The sequence below is a fragment of the Aspergillus fumigatus genome, chromosome 5 (assembly GCF_000002655.1).
Source record: "Aspergillus fumigatus Af293 chromosome 5, whole genome shotgun sequence".
NCBI classification, from domain to species: Eukaryota; Fungi; Ascomycota; class Eurotiomycetes; order Eurotiales; family Aspergillaceae; genus Aspergillus; species Aspergillus fumigatus.
In genome coordinates this window covers 2,215,830-2,229,940 of record NC_007198.1, presented here as the reverse complement: position 1 = coordinate 2,229,940, position 14,111 = coordinate 2,215,830, and the positions used below count along the sequence as shown (strand labels likewise).

Genomic DNA, 14,111 nt, shown 5'->3' with positions numbered 1-14,111 from the left:
TGGCAAAAAGATCCTACAGCTCCGGATGTTCTTCCGCGTGCCGCGAAACCACCGGTCCCCCCTTTCTGTTACCTCGGGTGTCTTTCTCCCACATCTTACCGAGGACTGTCACTGGTAAGTGACTATTCATGCCCCTTGCGCGCTTCAAGAGTCACGCTTGACCTGGTACGTCAGAACCCTGAGGGTATGTTCGAAGATTCCAGCCATTACCGTACAGGACGGTAGGACAACTCGAAGCAGCTTCTCCTGCCTTCGTCGAACAGTTTGGAGATCCATATAATCGATCATGATCTCCAACGTGAGCCCTTGCTTAGCCACAATGCCCTCTCAAGGCAGCCGGTAACAGGGCACAATCGTGCAGCTCTGTATGAGCTTCTTCAAGATGCAATCGATATTATACGTCGAGTGCACCGCCCCTTGGTGCCTGATTTGCCCTTATCCAAGCTGTGACCTTACTCAAGCCACCACCCTCCTTGGAGCGTATTCAATGTGACTAGTGCAATGGCTACTGCGTCCCAGCTCCTCGACGAACAAGTTGCGACAGAACAGAAATATCGGAATTGTCAGACCGTAGTCGCTTTCACACTCATCGGGCGTGAATTGCCTAGCCCCAGGCTCAAGCTGGAGCTGGTGACACATTAGAAGCTGCTTCATTCTCTTCCGTGCCCTGCTTTGCGGATCGCTTCACCGATGGAAGGACTTGTGGCGCATTGCTTTCGGCCCGGGTGTTGTCCCTCAAGGCAATGAAGATGGGCTTCATGGACGAGCCTTCGGCGCTGCGCGGGGAGGATATATAATTGAGTCATAGTAGGTAGAGCTCATCCCTTTTACTGTTCGTTTCTGTTCTTCATCGTGAGCGCGGTCGAATCTGTCGAAAGTAGCGCATCCTCCTTTGCAAGACCCAACCTCACTGCAACCTTATCAACAATCTAGCTCGTGTACATACATCACTCCAAGGTCAAGCTAGTTGAAAATGTCTGCTCCACTTCGTTCTTCCCTCCTTACTGCTACTCTCCCCTCCCCCACCCAGCGCCCAGAATATACAGCCTACACAACTCCTCTACATCCTGCCCAGCGAACCCCAGGGCCGTCGTCGCGAATCCCACATCGACGCAGCTACAATCACGCCGCTAGCCTGATACCACAAATCCAGCCCAGATTGCAGTATGCACATAAGCTGAGATTACTCACACCGCACCAGTTTGCCCGACCTCCTATGACAGGCTGGTGGATCTGCTGCGCATGTGGTGGAGACAATAATCCCGACCTCAGCTCGGGCCGGTGCACCCTCTGCGGCCATATTCTGTGCTCCAGCTGCCGGTTCTATTGAGCCCACTTGGCTTATTGGCATGTTGACTTATGATCAGAGTTTTGTCTCTGCGAGTGTATTGAGATGATTTCTGTCTAGCTGTTTTGCGCCTGCTCGACTGTATCACTAGCTGCGTTGTTTGCTTTTGCTCCTTCATGCAGTGATTATCTTTGATGGTAGACTACTTCTAGATCTATGTTCAGCGGCGTTGTCGCCCTTTGCGCCTTGTTTACATTTTCTCCTCTTTGACGTCAGGGATATATCCCCTTGTTTAGTTTGCCATTTGGCCAATGTTATGATTTATAAAAAGATTGATACTCAATAGTGTGCCACGATCCACTCTTACGGCAGTATATCCAGGAATTTGAGCCAAAAGGTATATTGATATAGGAGCCAAAAGAAGGTCAGGCACCCATATTCGCATGGAGGACAAAAAGTGATAATTAATTAAACTACTCAGTTACGCCGTCTATGTTTTCCTCGTCTTTGTTCATGCTGTGGTGTCTCTGCGGCACCCACAGGGTCCGCCGACTCCGACTCCGTGGAAACTTCTAACCCAGCCTCTTTCTTCAACCTCGTCACAACGGGCCCGAGGGCAAACGCGCTCTCGTTACTACTGTGGTCCGCACAAGGACTTTGCTTGATAGGGAGAAGCCACTCGAGCAGAGAGAAACCCATTACCTGCTGTATATTCTTGAGCGGACTTCCAAGGTCAAATGGATTTTCCCCTGGTAGAGTCTGTAGAATTGCGAACACATGCTGTTCTCCGCCTGGGGATTCCCGCGCGACTTCCGACTCAGCCGGAGGAACAGGCGGGAGAGGGTATGTGATTGTACGGAAGGTTGGTGCCCAGCGTTTGCTGAGGATGTGCCTTGGCACGCGTATTGCCAAGGTCCACACGGCCGAGCGGCGGTTGAGGTTCTCAATTGTTGTCAGATTATTCGCGGCAAGTTGCACAGAGCTTATGGCCACTCCAAAGGTAAAGAACCCAAAAAGAGAACTCCTAGTCGCTGGTAAGAAAGACATACATGTCGTTGTGAGGGAATGTACTCACAACGCGAGACAGACAATCCAATGAACATTGGTTCTTCCAGCCTGTCAATGATGATGAATTAATTGAGAATCGTGTTAGGTCAGCCAGATCATGCACTTACCTCCCGTCTGAGCTCGGCAGTGTATATCGCAAAGACGATTAGGACAAATATGCAGTAGATCATCGTATAAACGATGAACTGGATAAAGAACTTGAACGAGGTCTCCGAGACTACACCGCCAACCCTTCGGGCATGTTAGTCTCCTTGCCATTGCAAAAGCCCGTGTATGATTCCGACATACCACGGGCAAAAGTGATCCATCTTGCGGACACATCGGTCAACCTCTCGACAGTGGTGCGCTCTGTCTGTCTTGAACTGACAGCATGTGGAGCAATACACTGGTCTCCCGTCCGGTTGACATACAAAGACATCTTTCGTGTAGAAGCTCTCCAATCCTTCCGCATCTAGAGGGTATGCCTTTGCTCTCGCACTGTACTCAAGTCCTCGTTCGACATCGCCTCCGTCAGATCTATCCGTTTTCTCCGTCGTTTTGGACAGATGATGTCCGCTTTTCCTCCTGCGATGTCTTCGATGACGGTGCTTTGACCCATCACTGCCGGTCTGGTTCTGGGTACATGCTGTACCCCGCGGCAGGTAACCAGGGCTCAAGACAACGTTATACAGAAGCCGGAGATAGGTGGCCAACACAGGAATCAGCAGGACGTAATAAATGGCAAGAATAGCGGCACCAGCGCCACTCCGAGACCTTCGGTCATAATGGTGGGCAGGATGTATGAGATAGTCGACTGTTTTTCAGGTTCATATTAGGCTGGATTGAGGCTAATATGATTGGGGTAGAGGACGCTAACCGCATAATGGCTTTGTGATAGCATAACTGGCATAACCAAACACACCGATCAAGATGGGAGGTATGATTCTGGAAACGGCGAGATTGACGCGCTTATCCGCGGCGCGACGAGCCATTTGAAACTATTTCCACAAATGTTTTGCGATCGCCTGAGCATTGAGGAATGGTGATAAGATAGGAAGACTTGTTAGAGATTTCTGCTAGAAGCACCGGCATCAATCATAAACCGGATCGACTCTCATGAACACAGGGAACTAGTCGTCTCAAATACGTTGCATAAGTCCTGATTGATATTATCTTGTAATGAATGCACTGGATTGGATGCAAGAAAGATTTAGATTTGGATTATGATGATGTTGAAGCAGCCTCAGGAACTGATAGTTGATGCTCACCACGTGCAAACATTACAAACAGGAGACATGACGTAGTCATGTGCTTCCATGTCAACAATGGCTGAACCAGCTAGTCTAAAGATTCCAGTCTTAAGTACTGAAACGTTCGGTAAGGAAATTGATGATTTAACGAATGGATTTTGATGATTGATTGTGATGATCCTTAGATACAGATAGAAAACATAAACAGGAAAGGGAATCATAAGTCGTAAAGTGACGAAGTCATGCTGAGTCATCATATCCTACCCCTCCTGCACCTTCCTCTGCCACAGTACCTTTATTATGCAACAGTTAATTCAATAACTTTACTGTTATATTGTGGCTTGAGTATACAGAGTCCCGGGTCTACCATGACCGACCATATCAGCCCACGTTCCAAATTATCTGATGACCACTGTCGCGGCACCTTGAGCCGAACAGATCGTTGTCAAAGGAAGCATTACAGTTCCAGGCATGAATTATTCTGCCTGTACCTCGCAGGCCATCTCTGGATACGAGCATCGTCACCTCTCATGATAGGCAGACATCGACTTTCATGAGTTTCCAGTCAAGACAAATGGCTGTTGCACTAAGGGGACAATCGTAAAGAACTTTCACTGGGAGATAGTCACTCGAGTGGTGGCAGACAAGGAATTCGTCTGGATGTAGTCGGAATACCTTCAGGAACCGGAAATGGGGCCAAATGTCTGAATCAAATGCGGTTGACCTGGGCCAAGCAGACGCAGTGTAGCCAGTACGAAACCTTGCTGCTAATAATAATCATCGCAAAAACAAAGAATGGAACGGGAGAGATGATGCGAGAGAGGAGACGCATAACTATCACCATCTATTTTTAATGATTGTCGGCAATGAATCATCCTCTCACTCTCTGCTCCCCGTCATCTTCCACGTTGGACAGATAGAATACAGATTACTCAACGTCATCAGAGAAGGACCTTGTAAGACGCCAACAATTAATGACTGAATGGTCAAATGATGGCTTAGGCAGCAGGAGCACGTGGAATGCAGCCTTGTTCGTGCTTACTTTTGAGAGGGCCGAAAAGCATTTGACCGACAAATGCTACGGGGAAACGACCTTTCGAGTACATTTAGTGAGCAAAAGTAACGGTCAGCGCCAAATGTGAAAGCGCCTTAGGAACGATGACTGTTCTTTGATTCCTTTTTTTTCCTTTTTGCAATGACGATTTTCGCAGCGAATCATGCAAGGACGAATTCACGATGGAGCCTCGTGCTGAAGCTAACCAGGCAGGGGGGATCGTTGCCTGAATCCGCTGGTACTAACGTTTGCTAAAAGTGGAGCCGTTCTCGAGAGCCGCTACCAGTTAGTACGTCCTTTCAGCAGGCAACACACGCGTGGAGTACTCCGTACAGACGGATGACTATCCTACAAGTCAAGAAAAAGAAATCAAAATACAGAATGAGCTAAGAAGAATGCAGACGAAATCCCAAGACCGTTCAATGCTTAGGGTGAAAAGGGCGGAAATCAGAGGGCATTCGGGCAAAGCGACATGTCCAAGCCACGTGCTGATTCCGCCTTTTCCATCATAGACGGTGGACCCTCAAGGAGGGCCTGAGTCAACGCGAGTGCTTATTCTAGCGGTCATTCTACTCAGATATTCTCAAACTGATTCAGAGATGACTTCAATGTCATTCTTGAGATGGCATCTAGGCACTGATGGACCCATTATTCACGCCGCCAAGCCACAATCCGATATACTGCCATCCAGGATCCTAATGGCCCCCGCCTCTAACTTCTCTTAGCAAGCGGGATCAACTAAGCTATTCTCTGGCTTGCTTGCCTGATGATATGCTTGAGGATGAAGGTTGATTCGCTGCAGACCTGGGGCGCATTTGAATGTCCCGGGCTTTTGCCTGGGAGAAGCCACACTGTGCCCTTGTGAGCTGCCTTGCCCATTGTTGGATGTGATTCATGTCTTTCTCATCATCTCATTCTTTGTCTTTTATTTAAACATGCTCCAATCCCTCATGATGGACACTCTTTCATTCTTCATCATTCAACGCAACAAGCATTCAACTATATAGACCTGTCTTCAAGGCTCTCAGAACTGTCATTCCTTCTCCTCCATCGTCAGGATCATTCGCTCAAACGTGTCTTCCATCCCAATCATGCCTGGCTCCTGGTTTACTGAAGGCATGGACAAAACCCTGAACATTAACATCAACGACTCTCTATCCGGCTGCCACGACATGTCTTCCTACCACGCCGTCACTGTCTCCAGCAGACAGCATCTACACATCAGTCGTCAAGCCAGTCTACAGAGCCCCTCGATGCTTTACGAGGATCTTCCGGAGACCTACTTTGCCGGCCACTCAGGTCGGGCGACAAACATGAACAAAGTCTACAGCCAGACCTACATGTACATCTGCTGCAATTGCGGCGACGGGCCGAAAGTATACAATGTCCAGCCGAGATGCACAGAGTGCAACCACATTGTGTGCGGCAGTTGCAAGCCTGTCAAGTAGTGACTCTTCTCCAGCACAACACCTCGGTAAAGAACTTCTGCTGCCGTACCGATACTGAGAAGCCGAAGCTGATGCGTTGTGCTTACAGAGATTCAGGATGGCTGCGCCTGCCTGCTGTATACTGTATCTGGATTGCTTTTTGGTTTGGTTGTCACCGTGAGCGAAGCATTGTTACGGAACATCATGAAATATGAAACATGAAACGAACATGAGCATGGGAGTTTACGGTTATTTTTTTTTTTTTTGGGAAGGTTTGCATACTTGGACTGGATAGACCTGGAATGTCTTTTGGATACAGCGCTTTTTTTTGGATGATCGTACCACTGTTGATGCTAGATCGGCGGGCTACAATGAGCTGAGCTGGTCGCAGTCCATAGTAGCCCTGGTGGAAGCCTGACGGCAGTGGAATTGTCTTTAGATTTGTTCTTTTGATTTTGATGTTTTAAATTGACTGAGTTTAGAGTCTGTGCTAATCAATTGTTCCCTGCCATCTTCAGTGACTCCAAGATCTATAGTTCGTGTTTAGTTGAATGCTATTCGCATGGACCAGGGAGCCTTGTAGCCTGGGGCCGCCTAGCTGAAGATCGCGTGCCATAGTCTGAAAGTATACTCTGTCCAACCAGAACCCATCATTGGAATTCATAGGAATATTTGTTCTCACTCTTAAGATCAGAAACGGAATTTTTCCTTTTTTTTCCCTTTTTTTTACTGATTTTCTTTTGATATCTGTTGTCTACTCCTCCCAAATTACGCTAGCCGTGATGTACTCCGGAGTATACACATCGAGACCAGCCATTTCATTATTAGTCGCGAGCTGAATAATACTGGGCAAGAAGAGTACGGTGGCACATCACTGGTGACAGTACTCCGTAGTTAATTAGTACTATGGACTAACAGTCTTACTCTTATAATTATTAATCACTATTTTGAGCCGCAGTCGATCGCAGCAAGGATGACATGCATCATGCTCTCCGATGATTCCACCGCCCTTTGTGTCGGAATCCATATGCAGTCAACCCTATTCCCTGCGTAAAACAGCGGTCTCCATCTTACAACTTGATCCTTTGGCTTGAAATTTCAAAGTCAGCCCAGCAACGATGATTCATGCTTGAGTTACTCCGACTCGGCGAGAGATACGAGGCCAGGCTGTGTTTGTGTTGCCCCCGGACTTGTTCGAAAACAATTGCCAGAATCACGGTGAGGGTTTACCGAGTCTGCCTTGATCTAACCGTTGTCGTTTATGGCTCCAAGTCTTGAAGTGGATTTAGATTCACAGTTTTCCCTCCAGATTATAAGAGAAATTGTTTCAGCCCTGAACGAACGACGATCAACATACACTGCCTTACACCTATGTAGTTTATCCCGCCAATTCCCATGATCCATATGTCACGACATTCTAGAACTATTTTCCATACATCTCCCCAGTGTCAGCTCGCGCGTTAGTAATTACCAACACCCGGACACATCTCCCTGTTGGTAGCCACAAGGTATCTCCGACCCCAAGCCAGGATCTATCCGCACCGAACCTTTGGACAATCAAGGCTCGAGACTCTGCCCCCAATTCGATTGCATGACCGCTGTTCTAATCGAATTTTCAATATTGTAAATAGATACCCGCTTCGCGCCATTACAGGAGTACCTTATCCTTGCTTGCCCCTATTCCCCGAAATGGGGTCCAAAAAAGCGCGCTGAAGATGACAGCCCCCAACCCTAAATATGACGTTTGGCGCCGTTGGATAAACTAAGTGATCCTTCAACTATCTCCTATATTTGATTCTTTATTACGTGAGATGGTTAAATTAATCATCAGTCATTGAGCGTTATAACGCGCTGAAGAAGTGAGAGCCATACTCTTCTAGTCCTACTGCTGACTGTTAATATATTCTCCTGCACCACGTGGCAGCGTAAACCCGAGTCCCAGATCATCAAACTGGACACAACATATAGGGCACCGACTGTTACAAAGTACCTACTAGATTAAGGAAATGTCGCATAACAATGTTATTATTTCATGAATTGATCTTCGCTGTTCACTTTCTGACCAGGGTTCTGACCTAGGTGCCAATCTACCTTCATGCCCGGACAAAGAAGACTGTCGGGGTCCCAATGTAGAAGGAAATCGACACAACAAGATGACTCAGAATCCACTACATAAAACATTAATGCGTGAAAGATCCTGACACTCTCAATTATGACTCAGGATTCCAGGATTTGTTATGTTGACTACAAGGTACAGGGGTTCCTATTCGGTTTAGTCTACAAAAGTAGCTGAACTGCACAGCCCGGAGTATGGAGGATACTAGAATCAAATGATCGGAAATACAATTTGGGTGTCAGGTGCTGGTGGGCCGTACACAAGTCAAAATGGTTCCCTATGATGACATTCAGTCACTACTAACGACACTGAGGATTCATATTTCATCATCTATTAGACAACCTCGTCCCTCTCAGTTGTCCATGCAAACGCCCGTTTGCGCCTTGTTGTGCCCGACAGGCGCTATAATATGCCGCCCTTTAGTCTGGTCGGAGATCGGGATACGGGTGGTGGACACTTCGGAAAAATGGATTGGATGCCAAGATGAACTCATACTCTGATTGGAATGGAAATTGAATGATTTGATTATTCACTATCGCTATGTATCTCTTACCACCCGATACTGGCAGCTGTACGTTTTCGCACTCCATCGAGTAAGGAAAGTAATCTGGATCTCGTTGATCAGTCCGCACCATTGCAGCCTCAGTAGCTGATATGCATACTATCCTCATGGCCCACAGACTCTGAATCCGCGAGGCCTTAAGTGACCGTCGAAGTGGAGGGCGAACTGCCTACGCCCCGCTGCTAGAGAAAATAGGGTTGAGATCCTACCAAAACTCCATGCTGTTTTTGCGTCTACCAATGCGCACAGATCAACAGCATAAGAATGAGAACACCTTGTTATGGATGAGAGGGCAACACCAATGATCCCATCCACCGTAAGCGGAGTTATAGAAGGTCAAGTGGTGCGTATGCATAGATAAGTGGACGAAGAAAAATCTCTGATGGCAACAGAGCGAGCGAATGACGGGTATCAGAAAGTCGTACAAGGATATCTTGTTTAAGGTGTGAGGCGAAGGAGATTTTTCAGGAAGGTTTTCACTTGCATTCACAAGTGTCACAGCTCACCTTGGTAGAAGAAAAACTTCTTCCATCAGACGAACAAGTGCCATAATCCTGCTACAAGGGCAAGACACGTGATGGATCTTGGAGGAAGCGTCTACGGTATGCAGCAATTTCCGTGGCCACGGTATTGAAATCTTTCACCTTGTCGCGCCGCATATCATTAATGATTTGTTTCAGCCCGGCAATATATTGGTCCTTTTCTTCAGGCGTTTTGCCCTCTCGAAGTGAACCCATCTGGACGAGGATCTTGTCATCTGTCAAATCAACAACACTGTGTGTCAGCATCTCCTCGCCGTGTTCGAATCAAACTGACAATATTTTGCTGTGTTCGGGAATTGCAGAAAGTAATGAGAGAGCGGAAGGAGGGACGACATCAGAATGGGAAGCGAAGCACAATCAGAAAATGAAGAAAGGGGGGACGATGGGGAAAATAGGTGGGCCCAAGTTATGAATCGGATTAAGACATCAGGAATGTTGCAATGTTTCTGTCTAAATATGTCGACGCACCGCTAAGAGTTATGTCACGAAAGTGCTGGAGGTCGCATGACCGGTCATTGCAGACACCGCCAGTAGCCTCGTAGGGACAGAGATATTTTTCAGAATCGATGTTGTGGCTGTATGTTAGGGATCGAAAGCCGCCCGAGACATTCTCAGTGAATCTAGGGTGGTAGCGGTAAGCCTTGAACCATCTCAGTGGGCTAACGTAGGGAGTATATCTGGGAGTTTTCTCCTCCTGGGTTTCATCCTACAATGCCGTCAGCAGTGCTCCTCTCCGAATTAGAGATAGTCCGCACATTCGAGAGCCCATGCGGGGAGCTGGTTCCTGGCTGAACTTCCACTTCCTGAACCTTTCCCATTAGCGGCATATCAGCTCTCTCGAACCGAGAAACCTCTGCAGACTTTACGGAAGCAAGAGAAACAGGACTGAAAGGGGGGGTATAGACAGAATCGGAAGGGCTGCTTTCCGCTTCGGGCTCTGGTGGCTCGTATGCGTCGGAGATGGAAGATTCGCGAGAAGATTGCTTTTCGAGTTTTTGAACTTCATCCGCATTGGGGTTAAATACATCCCCTGCATCTCCTGCATCAGGGGCATGGAGAGTGCGCTGCTGTTCCGAAAGAGCGTGGTCAGGAGTCATCTCATCCTCTACAGGCTTCCGATCAGTCGCTGGGATGCCACTCAAAGCTGCATGCAGACTAGGCTCCGGCGTGGGTGTTTCGCATTCCATGGGCTCTTCGTGATCAGCTGGCACAGAATCTTCACTGGAATCGGCAGACTCATCCATCGCGGAGCCTAGAGATTCTGAAGGTGAAGAAGAGGCTGCATCGTTTGCAGGGTCCACAGCGTGGTCAGACCTCTCTGCATCCAAAGACAGATCTGAGGTAGCAGAGGGTTCCGCCCCAGATGCCAGACGAGAACCCGGAGATCCTTCGACAGGACATGCCGCGCCTTGACTTCGCGACTCGGTAGCAGGGATGTCTGGCAACGAGGAACCATACCTTGCCTCACAGCTTTGAAGATGCGTTGAACCTGTAATGAGATTATGTGTCATGTAAGCTCCAATTTTCGCAGCATTATCGGTGGAAAGTCCGCAATGACAGAGATGTAGGACGGAGTCGGGGACAGCAGATTTGATGTACCTTTATCTGATGCTTGGACTTGTTCCTTCGCATCCAACGCACGTTGAGCTATTTCCAGCTCTTCTAGAGTGAGGCCCTTCAACTCCAGGTCGAGACTATGCAGTTCATCTAGAAGTTGTTGTCTCCCTTCCTTCCCCTTGGCAATGTCATGCAGGAGGTTTTGCTCTTCTAGCTTGACTTCAGCAAGCCGAGCTTCAGACTTTTGAATCTCGACCTCCAGAGCGGGAACACCAGATTCAATTTCCTTCTTACGCAACAATTTCGAGCGCATCTCATTGAGGTGGTCGATATCCTTGAGGGCCGAGATCCGCGCGATCGATTCCGACGAAAGTTTTTCGGAGTTAACCGGATTATTTACTGGAACTGAAGGAATGGCTTCGGTATCAGCTTTCAAGAGAGCCAATTGAGGAGGCAATTTATGATCCACAGGCTCTGAGATGACATTGCTTGTTGGGCGTTCTTGATCAACTGAAGTTGGGCTGATTGCAGAAGATGAAACCGCTACTTCTGAAGGACGAGGGGATTGTGTGCGACTTGCTGCTAACTTGGCTTTCTTCCGTTGCTCAAGTTCTGCGATTCGCCGACGCATTGCCTGAATTTCAAGATCCTTCTTTCGAAGGTCCTCTTGATCAAGATTCTTGTGACTTTGTGGTGTAGCAGATGCGGATATTCCTTGACTTGACGCAACAGGGCGTTGAGGAAGAAAGTCGGCCGACGAAGGAACCGTTCCGGACAAACCTTCAGGGCCTATTGAGCCGCCTTCCAGTGTCGTCTTTCCGGCGGGATCGATCTCCATTTTCTCATTCTCGTCATCACCATAAAATTCATCATCACTGACTTCAATGATCAGTCTATCCTCTGTCGCACTGTGATTCACTCCGTTGTGGGACCCCTTCAGCGTAAGTGAAGGCTCGTCAAAGTCAGACGCTCTTGGACGCTTGCGTTGATTGACATGGGGTTGTGGCGTCGAATCAATAACCAAACCACGGACCCGTGTACCAGACGGCTCTGATAACTCTGTCATAAATAGTCCAGGGATACGGGACGGAACAGTGGATTCTGGGTCAGGAGGTCTGTCAGGTAGTGGATGTTGAATCATTGGGGTGTTGGATACTTGAGACACCGGGGCCGGGCTGTTTCCGTTGCTTTGGGGTATTTCATCACGACGCATGGGATCTATCTGCGCTTTTTGCTGACTTCTCACCAAACCCTGCTTCTTGAGCTGCTCGATTCGCTGTCGGGCTAGTTCTGTTTTCGCCTTATTCTTCTCTCTTGTGCGTATGTCCTTCTCCTTAGGAGGGGTTTCACGCCCAGAACTCGCAGGCGTGTCTTTGCCAACGAGGGCAGAGACCGAGCTTTCGGACGATAGCGCTTCTTTTGCAGAGTCAGTTTGAGGGGTTGAGGGCATTCCAGAAGTCTTGGCAGCTTTCGCAGCAAGCATACGCGCAATGACTTCTTTCCTTTCCAATGGTTTCGCAGTGGTGCTGTGCTGGATGGTAGAGGTAGGAGCAGGGGCAGGTGCGTTTGCCGCTGCTGCTGCCACTGGGGTTTCTGTTTCTCCTTTAGAGCGATCCAACGCCACAGGAGCAGGTCCATTATCAACACTGCTGCTCGAAGCCGAGTCAAGACCGGCACCAGCCGGTTTTCCTGGGACATCAACAGGTTTGGTAGGCGGATTGATAGCTGGAGATACACCCTCTAGTTGTGGTGTAGGGACTCTGATTCCAACTTCCTCGTAGAGCTGCCTAAGTACAGCCGGATTGATCCCCTCTCTTACCAACTCACTGTAACGAATGTTGTGGGGTGCTAAGCGCAGAAGCGCGCCCTGCGCTTGAATTCGAAGCTGCGCCACTAATTTCCCGCTTCCGTGCGGCCCAGAAACATCTTTTGTGGCTGAAAAAGAAGTATCTTCGTGGGATGAAGCGCCGGAAGCACCGTTCGACATGAATGGGTCAGGGTTGCCAGAACCTGGAGGATCATACGCTGTGCAAAATTAGTAAATTTATCTAACACAAGTAAGCCCAAGCGCATACGTGACTCAGATTCCCTCGCCGATATGTGCGATCCAGTTGAGGACGCCTCGCCTTCCTCGAGGTCTAGGGTGGACGGGTCGCAGCTTTTCGCCGCGGGGCTCCTTCTGGATTCCTTGTCCCTAGCCAAAGTAGTAGTGTTGCAAGTGCCTGTCGTGTACCCGTTTTGCTGCGTCAAGGTCGACGGTATTGCATCGTCTCGGGTTTCGGCCAAGCCTGCATTCTCTGAACTTGTGGGCATGGTCATCTCCATATCGGTAAGTTCACCTTCTTCTCGATCATAATCCTTCCGCGTGATCGGTGTTCTGGCGGCTCGAGAGTCAGCATCATTGATGGATACCGAATTGGCTTGCGAACGAAGATCACCCGACGAGGGGCGACTCGGCGCTTGGATGTTGGCTGCGGGAATCGACAATGGCGGGTATCTCAACGGAGGCATCTGGATGGGCGGGAACGAAGGAGTGTTAAACTGTGACGGTGTAAACTGGCCCATGAAGGGGAAGGGTGGTGGTGGTAGAGGGAATCCCGCTACAGGACCTCCTAACCCAGGAAGACTCGACGTCATATTGATATTGGTCAAGTCGTTATAGTTGTAGGGTTGGTTGCCGTTGTCTTGCGGCTGGTGAGCTGACGAGATATCCTGACTGAAGGGTAGATGGGTTGCAAGTGACGATGGCATGGAGGTTGACGGGAAAATATGTGAGCGAGGCCATTGTTGGGTGCGAGGCGGACCGCCTATTGCGGACGCTGGGGGATGCTGCGACATGCTTGGGTAAGGAATCAACTGAGGCTATTCAACACAAGCGAATTCTGGTAAGATTCTGTAGTGTACTGAGTAAGTAAGACGTGGGCTGTGTTAGCTGCACGGGTTGAGGCATCGCACATCATATAAATAGTATGCAGCTTGCTTTGCATCAATGTCAGCAGTTGTGGATCGAAGACTCCAATTCTAAGAGCTGAAGACTACTCTTTTTAAAGTTTCAAGCCATGAATGGCACATGAAGATATAACTATGTCTATTTGCAGACGGTCGTGGTGTAAGAGATGAGGGAAAAACGAAGGCCAACATGGACGGGAGAAGCGCCTTTGCAAGAACTGAGGATCGAGTTTCGTGTTGCGAAATCCACGTGACTATTGTACAGACATATCGGGACTAGCGCACGATCTGCTCCGCAGCCTGAGGAACCATAGGATGA

General features: G+C 48.7%; 3 protein-coding genes across 3 annotated transcripts; 1 reads left to right on the top strand and 2 right to left on the bottom strand.

Moving 5' to 3' along the window:
• Positions 1-1,685: 1,685 nt before the first annotated feature.
• pfa5 (DHHC family palmitoyltransferase) lies at positions 1,686-3,622 on the bottom strand. The gene is made up of 5 exons (XM_748670.3): positions 3,213-3,622; positions 2,645-3,149; positions 2,464-2,587; positions 2,364-2,404; positions 1,686-2,312 (listed from the first exon to the last, which is right to left on the bottom strand). The coding sequence occupies exons 1-5, from the start codon at positions 3,325-3,327 to the stop codon at positions 1,766-1,768; spliced, it is 1,332 nt and encodes a 443-aa protein (XP_753763.2). The 5' UTR covers positions 3,328-3,622; the 3' UTR covers positions 1,686-1,765.
• Positions 3,623-4,947: 1,325 nt separating this feature from the next.
• On the top strand, positions 4,948-6,332 carry AFUA_5G08730 (uncharacterized protein). Its single transcript, XM_077804803.1, has 2 exons — positions 4,948-6,113; positions 6,176-6,332. The coding sequence occupies exon 1, from the start codon at positions 5,731-5,733 to the stop codon at positions 6,085-6,087; it is 357 nt and encodes a 118-aa protein (XP_077659917.1). The 5' UTR covers positions 4,948-5,730; the 3' UTR covers positions 6,088-6,113; positions 6,176-6,332.
• A 2,045-nt stretch (positions 6,333-8,377) lies between these two features.
• Positions 8,378-13,980, bottom strand: AFUA_5G08712 (uncharacterized protein). The gene is made up of 7 exons (XM_001481456.2): positions 13,799-13,980; positions 12,919-13,736; positions 10,886-12,868; positions 10,042-10,775; positions 9,755-9,992; positions 9,251-9,501; positions 8,378-9,177 (listed from the first exon to the last, which is right to left on the bottom strand). Exons 2-6 carry the CDS (start codon positions 13,679-13,681, stop codon positions 9,302-9,304), a joined length of 3,918 nt encoding a protein of 1,305 aa, XP_001481506.1. The 5' UTR covers positions 13,682-13,736; positions 13,799-13,980; the 3' UTR covers positions 8,378-9,177; positions 9,251-9,301.
• Positions 13,981-14,111: the final 131 nt, after the last annotated feature.

Excerpts from the sequence above, each read along its gene's own strand:
- AFUA_5G08730 (XM_077804803.1), top strand. The coding sequence starts at position 5,731 with ATGCCTGGCTCCTGGTTTACTGAAGGCATGGACAAAACCCTGAACATT.
- pfa5 (XM_748670.3), bottom strand. The coding sequence starts at position 3,327 with ATGGCTCGTCGCGCCGCGGATAAGCGCGTCAATCTCGCCGTTTCCAGA. Across the intron at positions 2,588-2,644 it reads ATGGATCACTTTTGCCCGTG|GGTTGGCGGTGTAGTCTCGG; the intron begins GTATGTCGGAAT and ends ACATGCCCGAAG. Across the intron at positions 2,313-2,363 it reads TGGATTGTCTGTCTCGCGTT|GAGTTCTCTTTTTGGGTTCT; the intron begins GTGAGTACATTC and ends ACCAGCGACTAG.
- AFUA_5G08712 (XM_001481456.2), bottom strand. The coding sequence starts at position 13,681 with ATGTCGCAGCATCCCCCAGCGTCCGCAATAGGCGGTCCGCCTCGCACC. Across the intron at positions 12,869-12,918 it reads GGCGAGGGAATCTGAGTCAC|CGTATGATCCTCCAGGTTCT; the intron begins GTATGCGCTTGG and ends AATTTTGCACAG. Across the intron at positions 9,502-9,754 it reads TCGTGACATAACTCTTAGCG|ATGACAAGATCCTCGTCCAG; the intron begins GTGCGTCGACAT and ends TTGATTTGACAG.